The 25,133-nt window shown below is 37.5% G+C and overlaps 1 protein-coding gene across 3 annotated transcripts in view; it reads left to right on the top strand.

Annotated features, from left to right (window-relative positions):
* Window positions 1–25,133, top strand: part of LOC136875011 (cytoplasmic dynein 1 intermediate chain) — a 210,977-nt gene that overhangs the window by 165,128 nt on the left and 20,716 nt on the right. For all 3 annotated transcript variants that reach the window (XM_067148726.2, XM_067148727.2, XM_067148725.2), the window contains 2 exons: window positions 12,641–12,878; window positions 22,429–22,856. In XM_067148726.2, the coding sequence (XP_067004827.2) occupies window positions 12,641–12,878; window positions 22,429–22,856 (666 nt within the window). The remainder of the gene's footprint in view (window positions 1–12,640; window positions 12,879–22,428; window positions 22,857–25,133) is intronic.

Genomic DNA, 25,133 nt, shown 5'->3' with positions numbered 1-25,133 from the left:
ACATTGCTATTTGAAATCTCGTTTACACATATAGAAACATGCCTTCTTTTTTGGAGAGGGGCGTGTAAATCAACTTAACGGCGGTGGGGCAAAAAAAGAGTTGAGTCAATTGATTTTACTGTTCATAATATACTTATTCTGATCGTAAACTGATTTTTAATCTTTCCTGGGTTCGTTTTCATGAGCCATCTTTTCCTTTGGAGTTAGATTGCAGTAGATTCTCCTGGCATATAAATAAAAATTTAAACACATTTGAAATAAATGATAGGAATGATATTGTCTGTGCAATTGTTCACCTCTATAATAAGGTCAATAATGCACGCATGTATATAATTCATGTCACCAGAAATCTCGCACACTTGCCTACGCGCGACGATGGTGCCGGTCACATTGTTGGCAATGACAATCGCAGCAGATGTAATTTACCGCCAAGTAGCGGTCTTCATCTTGCTGTGGGGTCCAGAACATCAATAATAATAATAATAATAATGTTCTGGACCGTCGTCAAAGTGTGCGGGCCGCGCTGGAAACGGATCCTGGCTGGGTAATGACTACGAATGCAGTCTGGCCGCATTTTCAGTACCGCCAAGGCACCAAAGACGTCACCACGCCGGATCTCCTCAGGGATTTGATCTATATTAAAAATGCTTATAGAAAAAGATGGCAAAGATTTAGGGGCCCAACTGACCGGGTGGAATACCTGGACCTAGCCCGGGAAGTACGAAATTGATTGCTGGAAAGATTCAAAAACGGGAGGAATTTTGCCGTAATCTGTCAGAAAATGAGTCAGATAGTTAATTTTGATGGATTCTCTTAGAAAACAAGTCAGATCGTGAATTTTGGCAGATTATATTTAAAACATTAAGCATTTAATTATAAATTTCAGTACAATACCGTAGCGAAGCACGGGTATCTTGCTAGTTCGTTATAAAATGAAAAACTTGTTTTCATTTTTTGAACCATTTTCTAAACATGCTCCCAATTTTGTCTCCTAATTTTGCGGCTCCGAGAATTAAGGTTAGTGGCCACCCCTGTTCTATATGCAATGAAATTTGCCAATTACTTGACTAGGCCTATAGGCTGAAAATTAAGTGCACTGACACATTAACTAATTTTATATACACTAATAATGTAGATATGTACAAAAATGTTACATTTTTCACATAATATGTTAAAATATGCAATATTACTAAAAATATGAAAAATCATGTACAATGAAACACAGGCATAACCATATCAGAATCACAATTTGCCTCCATTTTCTGTTGTCTACAAGTAAAGGAATGGAATATGTAATAACATAAGAACCCAGCCTTACTTACCACCATGAACTTGGTCTTTTTACTGTTTAGTTCTAATCTGGAAGCTTTGCTCCTCTTCAGCAGACTCCACATTTTTCTGCTCTCAACATGATCATGGTGAAGCAGAGAAACTTCAAGGGAAGTTCTGAACATCCCGCACAATATTTTTAGTTTTTGTTGCTTTATACACTTAAGAAAATGGAAATTGCAACACCATGAAGGCATTGGTCGTTTGTGTTGATTTTGAAGATATTGCACCCATAAGCTGTTTAGCCTGATGGATGCGTTAATTAAATTAGTAAAAATCATACATGTGAATATTGCAGATAGCAAGGAAAAGACAGCAATTCCACAAAGTTCCACAAAGAGACCACACAGCCTGGAAATATATCTCCAGAAACTGTTTAAAATCACGTACAGGAAATAGGTTTGGCTAAAAGCTTTCTCCAATAACATTTTATGACACCGCTAAGTGCAAAACTTTCTACAAGTTTTCTCATGGGAAACGAGGCAATGGAATGCACCACACCTTAGTGTGTGACAAGGAAAGATAGAATACCTGTCACCCCTTGACGAAAAATGGTTTCACTCAAGCCAAGACACGCGGCAAGATTTTAGCCAGTCAGAAATTCCAAAACTTAACCGCCCTGTTCCAGCGGGAATATTTATTCAGTATTTCGTTATTTGGGGACGAGAGAAGAAGAAATATAGCGTGTCCTAATCTGGAAATAATATTTGAAGGATTATTTACGTGAATATGTGATTAATTATTCTGTAAATAATAAGTTACCAGCATTGTGTGGAACAATAGTTTCGCCCATGAAACTGAGTTTCATGGCGGGAAAGTGCCATGTTGCGTAAATAAATAGGCCCTGTGATGCATTTCGATTTATAAAGAAATCAATGATCATTTATAATAGTGGAGTGCCACAAGTGAATCACATCAAATTTTTGAATCATTAGAGTGCAGTTATTGAATATTAAATCTACGGGCAGTTGAAAATGTAATCCATGGTATCGTAACACTACGCCATACCCCTCCAGTTGGACATCCGGGAGGCGGAGTTTCCCGAATTTACAAAACTGGTGGCGACACTTTGCCGCTCACTCAGTCTTGGTTGAAATTTCTGAGCCGACAGTCAAGTCTTCAAAAGTGCAGCGCAGGGTGATTGGTATGTGAACATGCTACTCATATTAGTCATCGCTTTGTGTGATTTACGAGTTTAATAATGTGATAAACATTTGGGAGAACTCTGATAATATTAGGAGATCAGGTCATACACCGACACATTTACTACAATCAAATGTTGATAATATTTGTTTTGCCAGAATACTTTTATAGATGAACACTTAACGTGATATGCTTCACAGAGAACACAGGTTGATGTAGATGTTGATTCCCATAGGGAACCTAAAATATTTGTCCTGAATGAGTAAATTTATAATCATTTATAATATATAATGTCCAATAACGGACCATTATATTGGTATTATGAACACAAGTTGAACTATGGGATTTTCTAGAACATTTGGTTTCCTACAAACTTTCCAGCTCACGTAACTCACACATTAAATAGAGTGAAGAAGTTATTACAGCCTGTAGGACAATATTATTTTTATATAGTTTTCCTCTGTGACTGATTAGAAAAACATTGCTAGTGAATTTGCGTATGGTATAAAAATTGTTTCATTTGAGGCACACAGACCAAGCACCAGTAGTGCTAATTTAGAGGGAGATACTTGGTTACTATTGGAATGTAACGGGAAAAAGACTGGCAAATTGAAAGACTTTTAATCCCTTGTACAAACAACGGAAAGGGGCGAGCTTTGCAGACCTAGTGGGAAGGACGTAGCAAGCTAGGTAGTTTGTTCCTGACAATGAACACCAGCTCAGTGTGTGCTAATTTCGTGTATACTGTATAAATTATATTTACGTGTAAAATTCAAGTGTGTGTGTGTGTGTGTGTGTGTGTGTGCTTCGACAAATCTTACGAGTGCTACATAATTAAAATGGATCCAAACCGTGTGCGCGAAGTGTCAGATATTTCCAGCAAGATGTGCAAGATGGAATAAACACCATGTAGCAGAGGCTGATGAAGATCCAGCCCACCTGCCGACACCTAAGGTAAAGAGCATGTTGTAATTATGTAATATGTAATTGACGATGACATGAATGATTCGTGGTCGATATTAGGTTAGTGATATCAGGTATTCTTGTATATAAAATGTCACGTACCGACAGGAGCTTAGTTTTTCTTGTGGGAGTGAGACCAGGGCAATTATATCTTAACGATTCGGGATATAAATGCCAGGGTGTCAGTATAATAATAATGATAATAATAATAATAATAATAATAATAATAATAATAATAATAATAATAATAATAATAATAATAATAATCATATTCTCTTAAGTTTCTCATTAATCTTATTTGAGTCATTTTTGGATATGAGTTTTATGTTGTTGACATATGGAAAATTTTATCTTTACAGTAGGTGTTTCTTGCATAATGTATTTTCAAGTCTTAACATAATAATAAGTATAAATATTAATATTTTGAGTCTTGCGATGTTGCCGAGTTATTTTAAATTCAGCTGATATGTAATTATAGCGTATTTGTGTTATTGTTATCTTACATGATTACTGTTTGACAACCCATTTTTGGATTTTCTTTTCTTTGCTTTGATCGCGTATGTTGTTAAATGCATGATTTTAATTCCTCGTGAGATCATGGCTTCGAGTTTTCGACGGTCGAGTGTGGCAGGCAATCTTGTTTGTTATATTCAGTTTTAAAGTTATGAATCATTGCCAGCCAGCTCTGAAATTCATGGCAGATTGTGAATATGGAATAAAAGATCAAAGACACCGAGAATATAAATGCAGTAATGTCCCTGATGGTAATAATTATGAGATGGAAAATAGTCTTGAGGACCATATCGTATAATGATGTCGTATTTATGAATATGAGAACGACATGATGAATTAATAAAGTATTGAGCCCGTGTGGATAATGAGCGAGGCTTTGTTGATAAATAAATGCTACATTGAAAGTAATGAGATAAATGTGAGAATTGAATGGTAATCAGTTTAACTAATAGTTAAATATACGACAGCACATATGATGATCATAGGCGGAAGGTTTAAGTACGTGAATATTTTCAAGGGATGATGTAACACTCGGAGATATTCCTATATGAGGCCGAGTGGAAACATGAAAAAGAGCGAGCTAGCAGTGTATAATTTTGAAAGTTAATTGGTTCAGGATGACGCATATTTCTCATTCATGGTTCTTTAAATTCGAGAATATTGGTTTCAGACATTTACGTTTTGTGTTATGGGATTGCCGCCAAATTCAACTCAGTTGTAGTGGAAGTTAATTTTGATGGCAATGTTTTGCATTGTGAAATTTGCGATTTTGATTAATTTTTGTGATAGGCAGCAATCACGATATTTTGAGATTTTTGTTCCTTTTCTTTTCTTCTTTTTTTGATATTTTTATTTGCTGTGTTTTCTATCGTAGAGGCCATAGGTACGTGAATCTGATTGAATTTATTTGATTTAAATGTAAGAGTAGTTAGGTTAATTTTGCATTTTGATTTCTTATTTTGTTTGGAGCATATTGTTTCTCCAGTTCTGTGTATATTTTGTAAATATGAATTTTAAGTATTAATTTCATAGGACCATGAGTTATTCATAGTCAGAATCAACTGAAATCAGTTCTTTATGCAGACATGAAGGCATCGTAACAAATGAATAAGATTGGACACCACTACTAATTAGTTATGCAAATGAACCGACCTTTGGTAAAAGGTTCTGTAACAACGCCACAAACTAATAGGATAGAATCTGCCTTCATTACCAGTAGAACAACGCAATTTAGTAATTTCACTGTACAAATGTGGAAAGCGGCAATGTAAGGTAAATTAATGTTGTAAAAGGAGAGTTCATTTGATAAGTGTAATAACAGTGAGGCCTTGGCATAATAGTAGTGTTCACAATAAATATTGTGTTTTCTTAATGATTTTTCTTGATTTAGCCACCAGTTATTTGAATTGCGGCAAAGTTATATAAATATTAACGAGATATTGTCATGCAGAACGAAGTGTTCATGGATTTTTCTTGTCTTTTCCACTGATTTGTTCACATGATTATAGTTTAGCAGTTGGGAAAATTGGCAAATTAATAAGTATTTGGAAACATGAATTTAAGATATCCGTTTGCTATTTGAGAGTATTTGGTTAATTAATTAATCAATAATTTATAAAATTCCATTTGGTTGGAATTACAGTTGGAATGTAAGTCATGAAATATTTTCTATGAGTGGCAAGCTTTGGCAGACTACTGGTTTGTGTCAATGTAGTGTCAATGGACATTGGAGTCATTAGTTTGACGGTGATGATGGTTATTTCAATTTATGACTTTCAGTCAAGCTTACGTAGTGCAGATTTTGATTGTACAAAGTCTTGAGTTTTGCTACATCTAGTTATTTTCTTTATTTTATGCCATTTTATTCCAAGTCATTTAAATTCTGTTTTATTTTCTTTTGCCAATTTTTTAGTAATAAAATTTTATTCATTTTAAATTCTATTCAGTCTTTGGGTACCGTTATTTAGTAGTTAGCTGACCCATCGTTCTTTTTACTTCCTCACGCTATTCTGCGTGGCCCAACAACCTTGAGGAAAGCCGACGGACGTCACCCCGCCCAAGGAGAGAGAGAGTCTACGGTAGTGGTAGGTATTTTTTTTTTTGGATGTTTTTATTTGCAGGAACAGCCAGGGCAACAGTTGATCAAGAGGACCACCACAACGGATGCCTTGAAAAGGGCACAATATGGAACGATGCCATGTAGGTATGTAAATGTTCAAAGTTTCAGACCCATTGGATTGTTGCTACAGGTCTCCCCACGTGATTGGTCGCGGAGGAATCAACTCCAGTATACGAACTCTTGTGTAGCGTAGTTAACTTGCAGTCTGTGCAGCGAAGTGCTCCCCGTCAAACATGCCTCGACGACAGAGAAGAGCATGCTATCAACAACTGTCGCTGTTTGAGAGGGCTCGGATAATTGGGCTGTGTGAGGCTGGATTATCACTAAGGACTGTCGCTGCGCGGGTTGGCCGACAGGCATCTACGGTACAACGTGTATGGCAGCAGTGGTCAAATGAAGGTACCCACACTTGTAGACCTGGCACAGGCCCAGCGCGACAGACAACTGTGAGAGAGGATCGCCGCATCATTCGGATGGCCTGGATGGAACCCCATGCAACAGCAGCCCAAATTCGAGCAGCTGTGGCACCCACGTTACACAACAAACAGTTGGTAATCGCCTGCGTGCAGCTGGCTTACGAGCCCTTGTCCCTGCAGAAGGTGTTCTGTTGACCCCACAACAGTGAAATTTCTAAAATTCACTCCTTGCAACTGTAGCACAGGAATTGTGAAACTGTCTATTACAGTCACCATCACAAGATTCACCTATGTCATTTTCATCTTTTTACACACACTACACAAAATGAGGTTACTCTCTGCCTTTGTTATTCCAATGAGGCTCAGTTTGTAGGATTCCAGAAAGATATAGCAGATACATATTTTTCTGGAGGTTAAATGGACTGTAGGTTTATTGATCTATCCAAGAATAGGGTAAATCATGGGAGATTATTGACGAAAATGAGGGCTATTTTGCTAGACAAGAGTTGTTGAATAGGTGGCTACGTTTCTAAAAAATAGAGATTTAGAGTAGAAATGTTATCTGATCCTGAAATGATTAAGAGGTGGGGATCCCGCAGGGCACTATAATTGGACCTTTGTTTTCTTATATATATAAGGACCACATGTTATGGCGTATAGAATAGTAAATTATTTACAGGATTGTGAGCGACTACATAAGACCTAGACAATGGTATGATGATAAAGGGATGAAAAGTCAGGTTGTAAGTTTCACCAAGTTTCTTGTTTTTAATTACTGTGTTGATGGGGTGGTTGTACCTCACGGGGACCACTGTAAGTACCTAGGTGTTAATATAAGGAATGATCTTCGCTGTGGTAAGCATATTAACGATGTTGTAAAGAAAGGATATAAATCTCTTCACATGGATATGAGGGTATTTAGGGGTTGTAGTAAGGATGTGAAGGGGAGGGCATATAGGTCTCTAGAATGATCCCAAATAGAATATGCTTCCTGTGTATGGGACCCATACCAGGACTACTAGATGCAAGAACACTTGTTAAGAATACTTCGTAATCTTGTATCTCTTCGTTATTCCTCCCCCCTACCTGAATGTCATTAACATGTAGCAAATCCAGAGGCATCCTCTTTGCTGACTCAATTCTACTTTCTTCCTTCCATAAGCCTTGTTAATGTTCATAACTCCATATTGAATTCCATATTGTTCGCCAAGTTGTTTCCAAGGAGTCTCTTGTCTGTTTGTCAAATTGAAGTGGTACATCATTACTACCGTAGATCCAAGGCATGCTTGAAATGTTCTAAGCTCGGTAAATTCTGCGAACCAGGATGCTGCCCTGCTTGCACAGTCCCGTTCAGTATCTCTCTTTTAATGGGTTAGGGGCCACAGTGGATTGTATAGTCCTAGCCGCCTGAGTACAAGGATCGCCATGACTCAGAATATGTCAGAGATGCCCACTTCCCTGGCATCCCAACTCTTGGGAACACTTACTGGGCCACATCATGAACCATTTTAGTTATATTATATGCTGGAGAATCTCCATATTGGATCTTGGATTTAAAAAAATCTTTTACAGTAATTGGGAAATAAGAGATATTTTGCGAGCTGCAAGTATAACTTGGAAAACTATACAAATCATGTATGTGTCAACTACACAGCAAGAAGGATGAAAACCATGTGGTAGCTATGGACACGAAAATGATGGTTTTAGGTGTGCCCACAAAAAGGAAACATTGGAGACTGTCATGCAGCCACAGTACGCCATGATTAGTCAGAGTGGGCAGAAGGAGGTCTCTATAAATACGTGTGACACTCAGTCCGGTGTTCTATTCTTATTCTGTTCTCATGCTATGACGGAGTCTCTTGTCAGCTTTTATCATCATCAGTACATAATTAACACATGGTAACCTTGTGCTTCCTTATTACATTGTATATCTTATCAGAGATTATGTGCTTTATTTCAGACTTTCTGCAGCAGTCTTCCCTAGGTGGACAATCTGTTTCCTATGGATAGCCATAGCTATATGGTGAAGGGTGCTTTAACCAAGCAAGTTGGCCATGCAGTAGTGTCTTGTAGTTGTGAGCATGCGTTAGGGAGATGGTGGGTTTGAATTCCACTGTCGGCAGCCCTGAAGATGGTTTTCCTAGGTCTCCAGGCAAATGTTGGGGATGTACCTTAAGGCCATGGCTGCTACCTTCCCGATCGTAGCCCTTTCCCGTGTTTCCATCACAAAAAACCTGTGAAGTATTGGTGTGAGGTAAAACCACTACCTGAAAGAAGCAGTGCTTCATAATCTGTGGCCTTGTTTCAAGACATTGATAAGCAGCATGTCTTTGTCAAAGTAAAAGTGTAATATTTAAGCTAGTGATAGGAACAGTGAATAAAAAAAAAAATAGTGTTCAAGGATATGAATTCATTTTTGAATACCATGTGTTGATGGTGAGCCAGCCCCATGGTGTAGGGGTAGCGTGCCTGCCTCTTACCCGGAGGCCCCGGGTTCGATTCCTGGCCAGGTCAGGGATTTTTACCTGGACTTGAGGGCTGGTTTGAGGTTCACTCAGCCTACGTGATTAGAATTGAGGAGCTATCTGATGGTGAGATAGCGACCCTGGTCTAGATAGCCAAGAATAACGGCCGAGAGGATTCGTCGTGCTGACCACACCACACCTCGTAATCCGCAGGCCTTCGGGCTGAGCAGCGGTCGCTTGGTAGGCCAAGGCCCTTCAAGGGCTGTAGTGCCATGGGTTCTTTCTTCTATGTGTTGATGGTGAGATTGTATAACTTGTTTCACAAAAACAGTGAAGGATATCATATCTATGAGTAATCATATTATATCATATCTGTGGGCTCCCTAGAAATGGTTAATTCGATTCGTGCTGTATTTTCCAACTGCTATTGTTACAGGATCATTTTGTTTTATATATGGAGAATCTTCCTGCATTCGTTTTATTTTCTTTTTACTTGCGTGTTGAAGTGCTTGTGTATTCATGATTGTCGTGTCAAAATATAGTTTTTGTTGTTGTTAGTTTTAATTAGTGGAGAAGTTGTTGGAGAACCTAGGTGCAATTTCTACCTGTTTACCAGTACTCATTTTTCAGTGGTTAGTGTGGCCGTTGGTGAACAGAAATCAGTGAAGCAACAGAAGTCCTTATTATGTATGTAATGTTATGTAAATTTTTGTCTTGTCATCATTTTGGGTACCGGTAAACAAAACATAAAAAAAAAAAGAAGAATTTATGCAAAGCAAATTATCGTATGAAGCTTTCTTATTTAAAATATAACATTTAGGCCTATGAAGAAATGGACTATGAAGAAGATTTATTTTCATAGAAATCTGGGTATTTACATTTCCTGTTTTAAATTGAATTATTCTGTAGTGTGACGTTGTTTTAGAGCGCAACGCGTACACAAATAAATAATAATAATAATAATAAATATTGACATAAATAAAATATGAATAAAGGAATACTGGTAGTAAATAATATTATAGATAATAATATGAATAAGGAAATAGAAAATTGCACAGTGGCGGTGAATTCACATCAGAACATGGAAACGTGACGAGTATCTTTCGATATGCAAAATTACATCAAATACAAGGAACACTTACAGGCCTAAAAATGACAGCTAAGAAAGGATGTGGAAGGTGCTTGGAATCCCTACGAGGTCAATGGGAACATATGACATTACGGGGGAGAAAAGTCTTACAATAATACACCCAACAGACAAATAATTATTAAGAAAATGAATATACAATTATTAATGAACAAATAAATGAACTGTGGATTAACTGATACTTGAGATACAAAACAAAAGATGTGTAAGGGAAGCAATTAAGCTCTTCAATCATGAACAAACTTTGACATTGAAGTTAAGTTTACAGAATGAAAGGAGGCAGCCTCGAAAGAAACAAAAAATAATTACACTATTCAAGAAAGTGTGTTACAGTTACTTACAATTACAACTAGAGTTAGAAAAGAAGGGCTGCCTCAGAAAACAACACTTTGCAGACTAGCATTATAGCTAAGTCATACAAATGCTCTATTTTGGAAAATATGGAAAACTAGAGGAAACTCCGGCACACAAAATGAACTTCTACATAATTACTAAATTTACATTAAGTGGGAATAGTCCGAAACATAAGAATGCATTTAAATAGCATAAGGCAAAAATGCGCTTACCTTGGCTGGCTGAAGACCCATTACGGCTGCTGTAGTGATCCAAATTCAAAGACGCGGACAAAGTGACTCACACGCGAGGAGCCACAAACAGGAAATAGAGTGATTACAAATGACCAATAGCAACACTCCAGTTTGCCACATTCACCAGTTAAAAATCCGAATATACTGGCCAATGAAAATGCTTGTACTTTTGGCCAATGATAATAATTATCTTCTGGAATCGCATATTGCATATTAGCGGATATTACAAAATGACAGGAAAGGGCACACCCTGCCTCACAAGTCATGTATAAAAATTCCAAATCCCTTTCTATAATTTACAGAATAATTCAATTTAACACAGGAAATGTAAATACCCAGATTTCTTTAAAAATAAATCTTCATAGTCCATTTCTTCATAGGCCTAAATGTTATAATTTTTTAAATAAGAAAGCTTCATACAATAATTTGCTATGCATAAATTCTTCAGTTTTTTTAATGTTTTGTTTACCCAAAATGATGACAAGACAAAAATTTACATAACATTACATACATAATAAGGACTTCTGTTGCTTCACTGATTTCTGTTCACCAACGGCCACAGTTAGGTAAGGCCCATGGTTGATGTACCGATACAGTTTCATGTACACACCCTGGGAGGGAAAGGTAAAATATTGTTCTATCAACATTTGAGGGATCCATTTTGGTGAACTTATGTGCCAAAATTATGTACATTTAAGTTTATCAGTAAAGTATAACATACATACATACATTATCATTATAGACTGTTATGCCTTTCAGCGTTCATTCTGCAAGCCTCTGTGAATTTACTAAACGTCGCCACAATCCTCGATTTGCAACTAGTGTTGTGGCCTCATTTAGTTCTATACCTCTTATCTTTAAATCGTTAGAAACCGAGTCTAACCATTGTTGTCTTGGTCTACCTCTACTTCTCTTACCCTCCATAGCAGAGTCCATTATTCTCCTAGGTAACCTATCCTCCTCCATTCGCCTCACATGACCCCACCACCGAAGCCAGTTTATGCATACAGCTTCATCCATTAGCCTTTATCTCCTCATTCAGAGTACCCTCCTGGCATTGTTCCCACCTGTTTGTACCAGCAATCATTCTTGCTACTTTCATGTCTGTTACTTCTAACTTATGAATAAGATATCCTGAGTCCACCCAGCTTTTGCTCCCTTAAAGCAAAGTTGGTCTGAAAACAGACCGATGTAAAGATAGTTTCGTCTGGGAGCTCACTTCCTTCTTACAGAATACTGTTGATCGCAACTGCGAGCTCACTGCATTAGCTTTACGACACCTTGATTCAATCTCACTTACTATATTACCATCCTGGGAGAACACACAACCTAAATACTTGAAATTATTGACCTGTTCTAGCTTTGTATCGCCAATCTGATATTCAATTCTGTTGAATTTCTCACGTACTGACATCAATTTAGTCTTTGAGAGGCTAATTTTCATACCATACTCATTGCACCTATTTTCAAGTTCCAAGATATTAGACTGCAGGCTTTCGGCACAATCTGCCATTAAGACAAAGTATAGCATTAGTATCTAAAATCAACTTGGTGCTTAGCCATTTCTAAAATATTGGATTGGGACCGGGCAAGTTGGCCGTGCATGTAGAGGCGCGCGGCTGTGAGCTTGCATCCGGGAGATAGTAGGTTCGAATCCCACTATCGGCAGCCCTGAAAATGGTTTTCTGTGGTTTCCCATTTTAACACCAGGCAAATGATGGGGCTGTACCTTAATTAAGGCCACGGCAGCTTCCTTCCAACTCCTAGGCCTTTCCTATCCCATCGTCCCCATAAGACCTATCTGTGTCGGTGCGACGTAAAGCCCCTAGCAAAAAAAAAAAAAAAAAAAAATATTGGAGAAAATGGATACAATTGTCAGCAGCTCTTCAATTGTTTGTATCCTACTAAGTGCCAATGTTATAATGAGTTTCTGTTGAACTCTATCATCTGTGTTGTAGCATCCAGTGTTCTGCTTGAGTGTGGTGGGTACACAGAGTGCAGACAATCTGATAAGTGTGTCGACGGATGGCCGCCTATGCTCCTGGAGCCTTGAAATGTTGTCCCAGCCACAAGACATGCTGCAGCTGGAGCAGAAGCATAAGCAGGGAAAGACTGTGGCACCTTCTTGCTTTGCTTTTCCTGCTAACAGTTCTAACAACTTCATATTGGGCTGTCAGGATGGTTCTGTATATTCAGGTCAGTGTTATAAATAACTCATTAATGAAATTTTAGTGATTGCCTTTTCAAACATATGTACAATGATTTATTTAAATATTGTATAGTCTAGAGAATATAACACCAAGTATGGACGGGAAAACTTTGGAGGGTTAAGACCTAATAACTTATAACTGCAGGATCAAATTAAATATTCTGCTCTAATTTCCATAACTGAAGGGAGAGATTACAATACCGACTGAACAGGGAACTCCAATATTTTTGTAGAACTATTTTTACTCATACATGCTTCCTCAATGCAGGTTTGAGCAATAATATTAAAAACCATGATTTTTTACTTGCAGGTAAAACTGTTCTTAGTCAACTTTTATGTGTTAATCTTAAATATGATGCTTCAAATTGTCCTTCAGGTCTCTGTTTATTTTGAAGAGTTAGAATCTCACGTATAGCAGATTAATTTCTTGTATGCACACATGGCAATGGTAGCAAGGACTTGATTACTTTAATTTAGTTAAATATACTATTACTCTGACAACTTGTACCTACTATTTTGCCTGCTTTCATTCTTAACCCCAAAACCTACAGAGAGAGTCCATGTTTGGACAGCTACTGTATGCTCTCTTACTTGGAAGAGTTTTAGAAGAGATTCTTATAAATTTAATCTGAGTGGAACATCACAAATTAACCCAGCATTACTCGCTAGGTCTTTACGTGCGCCGTTACTCACTGGTGAGCGCAGCGCTCACCTTTACGTTTAAAGGCTATAATATGCCCATATAAAGATGGAGCTATTCTTAATATGTCAATTTGAGGTAGTTAGTTATTTAGGAACACTGCCGAGTGGAGTGGCTATGGACGCAAGCTGTACCCTCGGGAGATGCGCGAGTTCGATCCCCGCTGTTAGCTGTCCTGAGAATAGTTTTCTGTTTACTCTTCCAGGCAAATGCCGGGCCAGTTTCTATTCATAGACAACAGCCGATTCCTTCCACCTATTTAGCCAACATTATTCACCATCATTTATTTAATCTTTATTAACTTCTCATCTGAGGATGGCGTCAGGAAGGGCATTCGGCCGTAAAACAAGCTATGTACATTGATATCACAGATTGCTATAAACGAAAGTTCCTCTCCTTCCCTAGAACTTGCAGACACTCTGAAACAGAGCTATGATTACTTTCGTAAACTCCTCTGTTTCATTACCATCAGTCTCGATGTTTCAAACCTTTCCTCCTTCGTTTCACCCAACCACGAAAGTATCTGATCACTGGATGCCACAATAACTTGTAAATATTGTCTAACAACGGCCACAGTATAAACATTTCACATTAAACACAAGCATAAAACAAATCCTGACTTATTGCAATGCGCGAAATATAAGTAGCACAGTTCCTCGCTACTGAGCGCACCGCTCACGAAACATACACTGCCGTACCTAATAATGAATTCCGGGTGTTTATTTTCAAAGACAATGAAAATGACTGGCACATCCCCTTCATAATAAACTATTACAAAGGTACAGGGACTTTCAAAAGTGGAGGTCCTGTAACATTCCAACAAGAAGCAAAAGATTACGAAGGTGAGCGCCGCGCTCACCATGCGAGTAACCGCAGGTTAAGTGGAAGCAGTACTTACATGTAAGAAAGTGACATGAAATTTGTAAGCTAGTTATGCCTTATAAATCATTGTTTTGTACTATTTGAAGTAAAATCTACTAATGAAAGAATTGTCTCCCTCAATAGACACCACCCAGCACTGGAGATTTCTTAACCTATATAAATGAACTATACAGAATGAATGACAACCACCTGACTAAAAGGATATTTAAATATATAATTGGTTTGAGGAGAACAACAAAATGGGTGGAGGAGGTTAAGAAGGACACAGAAGAAACTAAAATAACACCAGAAATGATCCTCAACAGAAAGAAGTTCAGAACTCTAGTAGATAACCACAAATTTCATGAAGAGCAGCAGAAGAACAGGCCCAAATTAGAAATATCTGAGGAGCAGAGAAAAATAAGGAGTGAACAAATGAAGTTCTGGGAAGAGAAAAGAAGACTGGCCAGAAAGCATTAAGTTTCACGCGGTCCACAGTTGGCCAAATTCGGAAGAAGAAGAAGAAGAAGAAGAAGAAGAAGAAGAAGAAGAAGAAGAAGAAGAAGAAGAAGAAGAAGAAGAAGAAGAAGAAGAAGAAGAAGAAGAAGAACTATACAATTATGCATCAGCTGATACTTATTAATTTGACTTTTTAAATGGAGATTATCATAGACTAAATTATTACCTGTGACAGTTCAGCTGCAAGGTGATGACTTTTTTTCTATCTACAATTGGCTTTACATTACACCGACACAGATAAGACTTATGACGATGATCTCATAGGAAAGGACTAGGAATTGGAAGTGGCTGTGGCCTTAATTAAGGCACAGCCTCAGATTTTGCCTGGTGTAAAAATGGGAAACCATGGACAACCATCTCCAGGGCTACAGACAGTGGGGTTCGAACCCACTGTCTCCCAAGAATTATTTTCAGGTGCACTGCATTTATATAGACTTCACAAAAGCTTTCAGCACTGTTGACGAATGATATCTTACTGCAAACATTAACAGGTTATGATATTAATGGGCCTCTCCTGGTTTGAATTGTATCTTTAGAACTGCTGGAATATATTATATACCTACAACCGCCCATATGGTCATTTTGACCGCTATTGAAATTGTATTTTTGTTCTTGATATGCGTAGTTTCTCATTTTTCCTCTGTTTCTGTACATTGCTATATATATTCCAATATTGTTTCATTAATGAAAAGCCACCATACAGTCGGTTTATTGTCGTCAGAAACATGCCGCTTTCAATATATGGAGTAGGCCCTTGATTTACTTTCAGGATGTTATGGTGTACAATCCTACCATGTGTTGTCTGCTACATTCCACTCTGTGATGCCATCAGTACCTAGGGTGTTTCATTTCTTTTACATCAACTATGGTGACGATCCTTACTGGATTTTAAGGTATTTTGTGAATGTATCGTTTGGGGCACCATTTGTACCGTAATTTGGTTCTCTATCTGAAAGCAAATTTTCATGTTATTTTCATTGGTACGAATTTTCACAGTACACAACTGTCCTACCATCTAGGTTGAACTAATCATAGTGTAATTATAGCCAATAGTATGAACTTCGAAAGTGCAAAGGAACAGAATCTTTGGAGAAGCATTTTGAATGTTTCTTCCGACTTCCAAGTTACAATTAGTGGGTGGCGTGGAAGGTGTGTGGCCATCCCATAGCACAAAGAGGATTAACATAGATGTGATTTATTAACTAGTGGTTTTTAAAATTTGTGGTGATTTTTGAAATGGATTTTTGTCGGATACTGATGACTGTACTCCTACTTTGTAACAAGAAAATAAAGCCACCATTTAAACCCGAGAATGCTAAATGGAAAAAGAAACGTGTATGTGCATATGTGGGAGACAAACGCCACATACTTACCTCCTGATTGGAGTAACATCCACAAGGTGTTTTGTAAAGTTAGCAAGAGGATGTTCAGTATTTGTTTTATTATTTTTGAATTGGTTGACTTTTGTATGTTTTCATTTAGATGAAGGTTCTTCAACCCACAGACTGGAAAATAAATTTTATAATAAATATGAGTGAAATGTATTTTTCTATGTTAATACTTCAGTAAGAAAGAGGGAAACTGTTAACTCAATTTTGAAATTTTGTTGTTTAAAAATTACAGCTGAAAAGGTAGCTGTCTCCCAAAATTGTGGAATGTCCCTCATTTCTTTCTTCAAAAGTTGGTCACATTAACATTGACACATTACCATGGCATTAATTAAGGTTCAATCCCAGCATTTGCCTGCTGTGAAAATGGGAAATCATGATGCGAGATAAACAGTTGTAACTTGGAAACAATATTCTCTCACCCATGGGTAACTGATGCAAATATTGAGCTCAGATTATTATTATTATTATTATTATTATTATTACTTATATATATGGCTATGAAGTGGTGTACACCCATTTAGTATTATTATTTACATAGCTGAGTGGTCATACTATGTGTGAGGTTATGTCATGAAAGTATTATTATTATTATTATTATTATTATTATTATTATTATTATTATTATTATTATTATTATTATTATTATTATTATTATTATTATTATTATTATTATTATTATTTTCCAGCCCCATGGTGTAGGGGTAGCGTACCTGCCTCTTATCCGGAGGCCCCGGGTTTGATTCCCGGCCAGGCCACGGATTTTTACCTGGACCTGAGGGCTGGTTCGAGGTCCGCTCAGCCTACGTGATTAGAATTGAGGAGCTATCTGATGGTGAGATAGCGGCCCCGGTCTAGAAAGCCAAGAATAACGGCTATGAGGATCCGTCGTGCTGACCACACGACACCTCATCATCTGCAGGCCTTCGGGCTGAGCAGCGGTCGCTTGGTAGTCCAAGGCCCTTCAAGGGATGTAGTGCCATGGGGGGTTTATTATTATGTACATAGTTGAATGATCATATTGTGTGTGAGGTTATCTCATTAAACATGTGTTGTACATAGCCATTGATATCAGTTCTGTTAATGTAAATACCTGTTAATTAATATTATAATTTATTCATACCTGTATATAATTTGTAATCCATAATTGAGAAACACACTGTAACTTCCAGAATGGTAATAGATGATGAGAACGATGGAGAATATTCCGCATATTATAATCCATGTATTAGACACTCCAGAATTTTCATGAAGGTAGTCCTTTTTGTAATATAGCTTGCTAGAAGCCTGGCCAGGCACATATATAAGGAGACGATCTTGACGGTGACAAGTTAGTTATTGGGAAGAGTGATTGAAATTTACTGTTAAGTTAGTTGTTGGAAGAGAGTTATTGTGTAGTAAAGTGTGGACATGCTTTAAAAGCAGTCAACTGTTTTATTTGTGTTCCAAGGTTGTAACCTCTATGTGTTGTGTTGTTCGCAGCTTGGTGATGTGAGAGTTTTGTTGTGACAGCAGTGATCAAGGTTATGTGTGTGTTTAATTTGTAGATAAATGTAAATAAAATAATTGTACCAACTGACAGCATCTCGTGTGCGTCCTTGTGGATACGTTAACCACAGAAAACCATCTTCAGACTGCAGACAGTAGGGTTGGAACCCACTACCTCCAGAATGCGTGCAGCCATTTGCTCGGTCAGTACCTAGTAATGTACTGTATTACCTGACACTGGGAGGTGGCATGGCCTGTGATACTGTGCTTTATGGGTTACAGTTTCTATGGCTGTAATAGAATAATTATTGAAAACACTTGGTACTCAACCTATATGAGGAACAACAACAGCTTTGTTCTACAAGACGTGTTTACTGCAGGCCTTCTGTAACAAGCTGACGAATGACAACACTACCAGTGATGCAGCAGAAGCAATGCTCATATAGTTATTAATATATTTGAGTTCCATTATTGTGTTTTTGAACATGATTGTTGTTGATAGGATAATTATGAGCAGGTGAGATCTGAACAGATATGTGTTTTAATATTTATGATATTAATACGGCAGTCGAATTGACTGCTCAGGTGTTTGTAGGTATACTTATTACTAATGCCCTATCCAAGGATGTAAAATAAATTACTTTAACTATAAATGATCCTGACCAATAATCAGGAAAATTAACAGCAGCTGAATAACCTACAATAAGAATTGTAATGAAAATAGAGTTTGAGAAATGTGTAGCAGTCATTTTGACCACTCCATTGGTTCTAGTATTAAAAAACCATATACAGATTGTTAAAACAAGGAATCATTCTTCTGAGCATGTTATTATTATTATTATTATTATTATTATTATTATTATTATTATTATTATTATTATTATTATTAAAACACTAGGCTGAATTTTGTTGCATCAATTTGAGAGAACTACTGAACCGATTGACATTGTAAAGCATTCTGATGAAAGCTCTTGCCCTTTAACACGTTCACTGCGTATTAGCAGAGCGTGACATACCCGCCAACCTGAACAAAATATTTGTGTGGGACTCTTTAAAAGTTGTAATTATCGAAGTTTTGTATGCTGGTAGGACGAGTTCTATCGAACTCGTGGACTTATCGCACTCACGCGCCTGGTGCGTGACCCGCACGGTGGTTCAAATCGTGCGTTGGTAGATTACTGTGCATTATTTACTGCGGATAGCAAACAAATGCATAAAGTATGTTACAGACATAAATATATTCATATTTACACTTCTCTATTACAGAATTTGACAAACAAAAATGAAACACTTTGGCTAATTGGGTGGGTCTCGTGACGTTGAAGGAACCACGTTGTCGGCCATCTGAAAAGAATAGAAATAAAATAACATAACCATCATGATGCAATGAAAAATTGTTACTGTACATTATTTCAAGTTACTTATAAATATGATGCAGGAATAAATGACAATTACAGGTTCAGTTCTTTTACTGAACATATTGCAGTAATAGAATTTATTTATTTCAAAAGCAGAATCACTTGTAATTCTCTTGAAGTAATAATAAACAAAAAATGCAGTGTCTTACCTCGCATTGAAGTGGTCTTGCTGCTCAAAGATCCCATAAATGAATGATGACGTATGCCGATAACTCTGGAGAGGAAATACGCATGCGCAAATATGGCTACGGATGAATCTGCTAGAAGATTTGACTTACACGATGTGCGGTATGACAATCAGACCCTTTCTTACCATGCGGGAAATCGGTAATTCACATTTCCTAGCAACCGTCCCATGACGTGCAAGGCGCACGCTCCGCACGTGCTTATAAAGTAGCGTCACACGCCCAGCGCGTGATCCGCATTGAACGTGTTAAAAGCATAAACATTTCTTGCCATATATTTTGAAGGTATTAAAGAAAACTTTGCATTCTCACTGATCACTGCGCTTGCCAGTACTTCTAAGGCCGCCCAAACCGCAAGAGCGCTGATCAAGTGGTACGATAGGGGAGGCAGAAGGGGGTAGGTCGCCTGTACTTCGTGGAGAGGAATAGTCACTGTTTTGTTTCCCAGCAGTTGAAAAGTGCACATTACATTCTAAATTCTTCTAAATTTCAGTGACAATTCAGTGTCTGTGAGAGATGACATTTTTTCGAAAGTTGCCATTCTTAATGTATTTGAAAGTCGTTAGGTTTATACCTGGTAGTTCAAACCATACACTAGCATCAGCAGACTAATAGCTACTTCATTTTCTTGCATAATTCTTTAATTCCTTGGAATTAATGGTTTGCCTGCACATATTCTTATTCTAAAAAAATTGAGCCATAGTTATGCTTCTTAAAAATTGTAACGTTTCCCAATGGCTCCTAAACGGAAGCAGATTAGAGGCAGAGAGCTCTAATCCCTGAAAATGATTCAACAACATCTGGTAAAACACTTTCATTTTCTTCAAGAGACACCAGTTCCAATTCATTTGGCATTTTGCATCTCAATCAATAAACCAAAAGGGACGTGAAGGTCTCTATTCACCTCAGCCAGTTTTCAGCCATGGCCAGTTAAATGTTGCGATATTTTAAGATTACAACAGTGCCAAAAGGTAATTGTACAAAGAAAGCACTGAACAAGTGGCTGCATTGTGTGGGTCACGTAGCTATCAGCTTGTATGCGGGAGACAGTGTGTTCGAACCCCACTGTCGGCAGCCCCGAAGATGGTTGGCTTTGGTTTCCCATTTCCGCACCAGGCAAATGCTGGGGCTGTACCAGAATTAAGACCACAGTCACTTCCTTCCCACTTCTAGCCATTTCCTATCCCATCGTTAACATAAGACCTGTGTGTGTCGTACGATGGTGACCTAAAGAAAACCTGTAAAAAAATTAAAAGAAGGAATGCCGTATATAAGGAAGTCCTTCGATAAATATTTACCCTATTGACCGTTTACAGGTTTCAGCTTGTAATATTGAAGTGTTTACCCCTCATTATTGCAATGGTTTGATGTGAAGTATCAAATCATGAGAATATCGTTTAAGTTACCACTGATTTTATATTATGGAAATGTCAAGTTTTGATGAGGAAAGAAACAATCTAGAGTGTAATTATCCAAATGTGTAATTGGCCATTTGACTAGCCTATCACAGAGAAACTTTTTGCCAGTTCCAGTTCCTCCCAAGTCTTCAGTAAGCGAAGTGACAAGAGCAGTGTTTCTGATGACTTAGTTAAACAATCCTGTAATTCAACCTGCAATCCCTCAACTAGCTGTAATGTTACACACTGTATCAAGCAAGAAGGATTAAATTATGTACTGCATGGGCTGAGGAAAGAAATTACGTCACTCTCTGTGGAAAGCAGTTCCCATTGCTGCACCAGTAAATTCCTCGTCAGATGCCTAATACCTAGAAATTATTTTCCTTTTTACAAATTTTGAGATCAAATTATGTAGGGAGAAAACATATCATCTCTAAATATCCAACAGACCATTGTTAAAATCTTGAAGCTGAAGTCCATTAAGTGTTCATGTTTTATGTACCCATATAGAACAAGAGCTGATCTACGGACAGACTGGGTAAGGCATGATCGTTGAATTGTTGAGGCATGTTGTGCCTAGTTAACAAGATTTCCACAATTGGAACCAGTATTCCACTACATACCAGTAGCTTCAGTGAACATTTACATAGACTGCAGGTGGCAGCATGTTCATGGCCTCTGGTGGTAAAATTGTCCAACTACCGATAATCATGTTAATGTCCTAATCACTTGACTATCTGCTCAAGATGTAACTGCATGCTGAATTTGCAGCAAAACAACTCCTTCTGGTATATAATTCTTTTATTGATGAGTGTTCGTATGCCTTAAACATGAAGATCGATTAGGAATGAAAAGTATGTTGCTATTATAAAGAGAAATTTTTCTAGCATCTACCTGTAGAAACTATCCCTTCAATGCAATCAATCAAGTCTGAATAATAAGAGCTCAACATTTTGTCAATTGCTGTTGAGGTTAACACACCAGATTGCTAGAATTTTGCCCTGAGGAGAAGTTCATTAATGTATCAAACTTCACTGGTTCTACTGGGTTTTGTATATTTAAGCAATAGAGAATTCAAAGCTATTTTGTTACTCGGTCAGTTATAACAATTTCTTTCAGTTACAAGCCATAAGATTCAAAGAAATCTTTGACTGAAGCTGAATTTATACAAACTACTCAATATATTGAAAATAATTATAAATCTGATACAGTGCTATATTTTGTACTGGAACTGTTAACATCTGGTCACCACAATGGTGAAAATCTAAATTTGCATGCAAACATAGCATGTCATGTATGGTACCTATACAAACAATTTTTGCAGATAGTTTCTGCTTCTTGCCTGCCATACTGTTTTGAATTATACGATCTTTCAGGTACAGTTTACCCCCATATTAGAAGATCTATAGGAAAATAGGTATTCTCTGATGATGTACAAATACGAATGTGAAGTCTCTTTGCAGAGTTTGTCATTGTGGTGAACAGACTTACCGACATAAAAACTCATGGCATCATTAAACTTTTTAGTATTTTAATCTTATTGTATTGCTTGGAATTTGCACAGATTAACTTCTTTTGCAGCATGTCGTCATGGCAGAAATGCTGGCATCTTGGAGTTATATGAGGGACATGATTCACTAGTGACTGGAATCTCAAGTCATGGTGTTCAAGGAGGTATAGACTTTTCACACCTTTTTCTGACTTCTTCCTTTGACTGGACTATTAAGTTGTGGAGTCTAAAAGAGTCCAAGCCTCTCTACTCTTTTGAGGACAATGGTGACTATGTATATGATGTGGCTTGGTCTCCAATACACCCTGCACTGTTTGCTGCTGTGGATGGTACTGGGCGTCTCAGCTTGTGGAACCTCAATGAGAATACCGAGATACCAACTGCAAGTGTTATGGTTGATGGATGTCCTGCACTTAACCAGGTTTCTTGGGCTTCTTCCGGGTTGCAAGTCATTGTTGGAGATGATACAGGAAGAATCTGGGTTTATCGTGTATCTGAAGTAAGTTCATTTTTTATTCCAGCTACTTTACTTTGCTACTCATTTAGAGTGAATGTCCTACTGTATATGGGTTGGAAGATGCCAATGAATGATAAAGTGTGACTACATTTTTCTCAGAAATGAAGGGGACTTCATTCATGAAATTGCAAGTTCTCTTTTCACTAATGACTGAAGAAACGCTTCATTAAATGATCTCGTCTGGTTTTGTGTTTTATTGGAAACTGGATCAAAGGGGAACCACTTGGAATGGAATGGATTCTGAGAAACGAACCCTCTGCCCCTACTTTTGGTAGGTTGTGTCTAGTTGTCTAACAATCAGTCATCACTGATTGTTGTTATCCAAGTGGTATATTTCATATCAGTTGTTTTTTATGGTGACATATCTCTGAAATAATAATAATAATAATAATAATAATAATAATAATAATAATAATAATAATAATAATAATAATAATAATAAATACTTACTCCATAGGCTTCTGAGGGACGTGAAGTTCCCGTGCTGATCTCACATTCCTCTTCCATCCTTTTCGATCTTGAGCCCGCTCTTCCCAGTTATCAATTTGGAGGGTCCGGCATACTTTGTTGATCTCCTTCTTCCAGGTGCTTTGGGGTCTTCCTGAAGGTCTTTTCCCATTAAGAGACCCCATGTATAGATTTACTGGTGCTCTGTTATCCTACATCCTTAGTACATGTCCAGCCCAGTGCAGTCTGTTGGATTCTATCACACCCATTATAGTGTGTTGTTGAGAGAGGGTGTATCTCATAATTAGATCTTTTCTGCCAGCTTTGAGAGATAGGATCGAACCATGGGCCAAGTATTTTTCTATAAACTTTATTCTCAAAGACTTGCAACTGCTGCTGCTCATTCTTGGTTATACTCCATGCCTCGGAACCATTAAGAAGTACTGATCAAATTATTGTATTGTATTGTATTGTATTGTATGGTTGCATTCCTTGTTAAAAACTTGGAGCCTAATATAAGGCTCATAGATTAAAATGCCTTATTTGCATTCTTAATTCTAGCTTGGTGTTCCTGTTGCCTTCAGTTTTGCTCATCGAATAATTAACAAAGGATTTTAAACTTCTCACTCTTTGAAATATATATTTCCCAATCTTCAAAGGCAATCTGTCTACCTCCTCATAATTCGGTTTCTATACAACCATGCAATGTCTTTTTCATTTACCTGTAAGCCAATTTTTGCTGCTATTCCCTCTAGTTCCACAAATAACTGCCTAGTCTAATTCATTTCAGCCAATAAGAACAGTATCATCTGCATATGCAAGGACTTTGTTGTCTCCCCAATATGATGCCAGCAGGTACAAGAGCTAATTTCCTGATAATCTTCTTCAGTGCAATGTTGAATAGAAGAGGATATAGTGCATCCCCTTGTCTCAGACCATTTTTATTCTGGAAAGAACTTGATTTTCTACCCTCGAGCAAAACACAGCTAATATTACCATCTATACACAGTTTGCACATTGTAGGCCATGTTTACAAGAGATATACCACGATAATTTTGAAGTTCTTCCTTATCCCCTCCTTTATGAATTGGGACAATAAGTGATTCCTGACATTCTTTCAGAATAACTTCATCATGCCATATCCTTAGAATGATCTTATATATGTATTTGTGTAATCTTTCTCCACCAAATTTAATAAGCTCAGCAGGAATGTTGTCACTACCTGAAGCTTTATTGTTTTTTAACCCTCTACGGCATGAATTATTTTTCGTTTCCGTTTGGCGAAGAAAATTTCAAGCTTTAATGTTCAACGTACGCTCAGTGGTTTAGATATACCAGCAATTCTTAACTGGGCCTAATAGCTTAACACTCGTATGTGATGTGGATTGCCATATTGGAATATATATACGATTTTCCACGATTTTACGCTAAGCTTTTAACAATCAAAGACCGAACATTACTGCCTACTGGCCATGGGTACGTATTGCAAGGCGCAAGTATACTTGCACGACCGTAGGTCGGTAATGTCTTTGAGGTTGAGCCAGAGGTACTCCTGAAGCCTGTGGTAATGGCATCACTGGGATATGTGTTTAATTGACTGTACAGTTGAAGGTGTGCCGTAAAACTACCTCTGTCTATAATATTTATCCATTTACACAGGTGAAAAGTTATTTGTTGCCTAATGGCAACACTATGCAGTAGAGGGTTAAACGTATAATACTTCGTAATACGTCTTGATTTGATGGCTCTGGTATTTGTTCTTATGATGGGGAACTAACATACAATAGAGGGAGATTTTATTGATCCACCTTT

The sequence above is a fragment of the Anabrus simplex genome, chromosome 5 (genome assembly GCF_040414725.1).
Source record: "Anabrus simplex isolate iqAnaSimp1 chromosome 5, ASM4041472v1, whole genome shotgun sequence".
NCBI lineage: Eukaryota > Metazoa > Arthropoda > Insecta > Orthoptera > Tettigoniidae > Anabrus > Anabrus simplex.
Note: the sequence above shows the minus strand (reverse complement) of the source record. Positions and strands in the feature narration are given on the sequence as shown.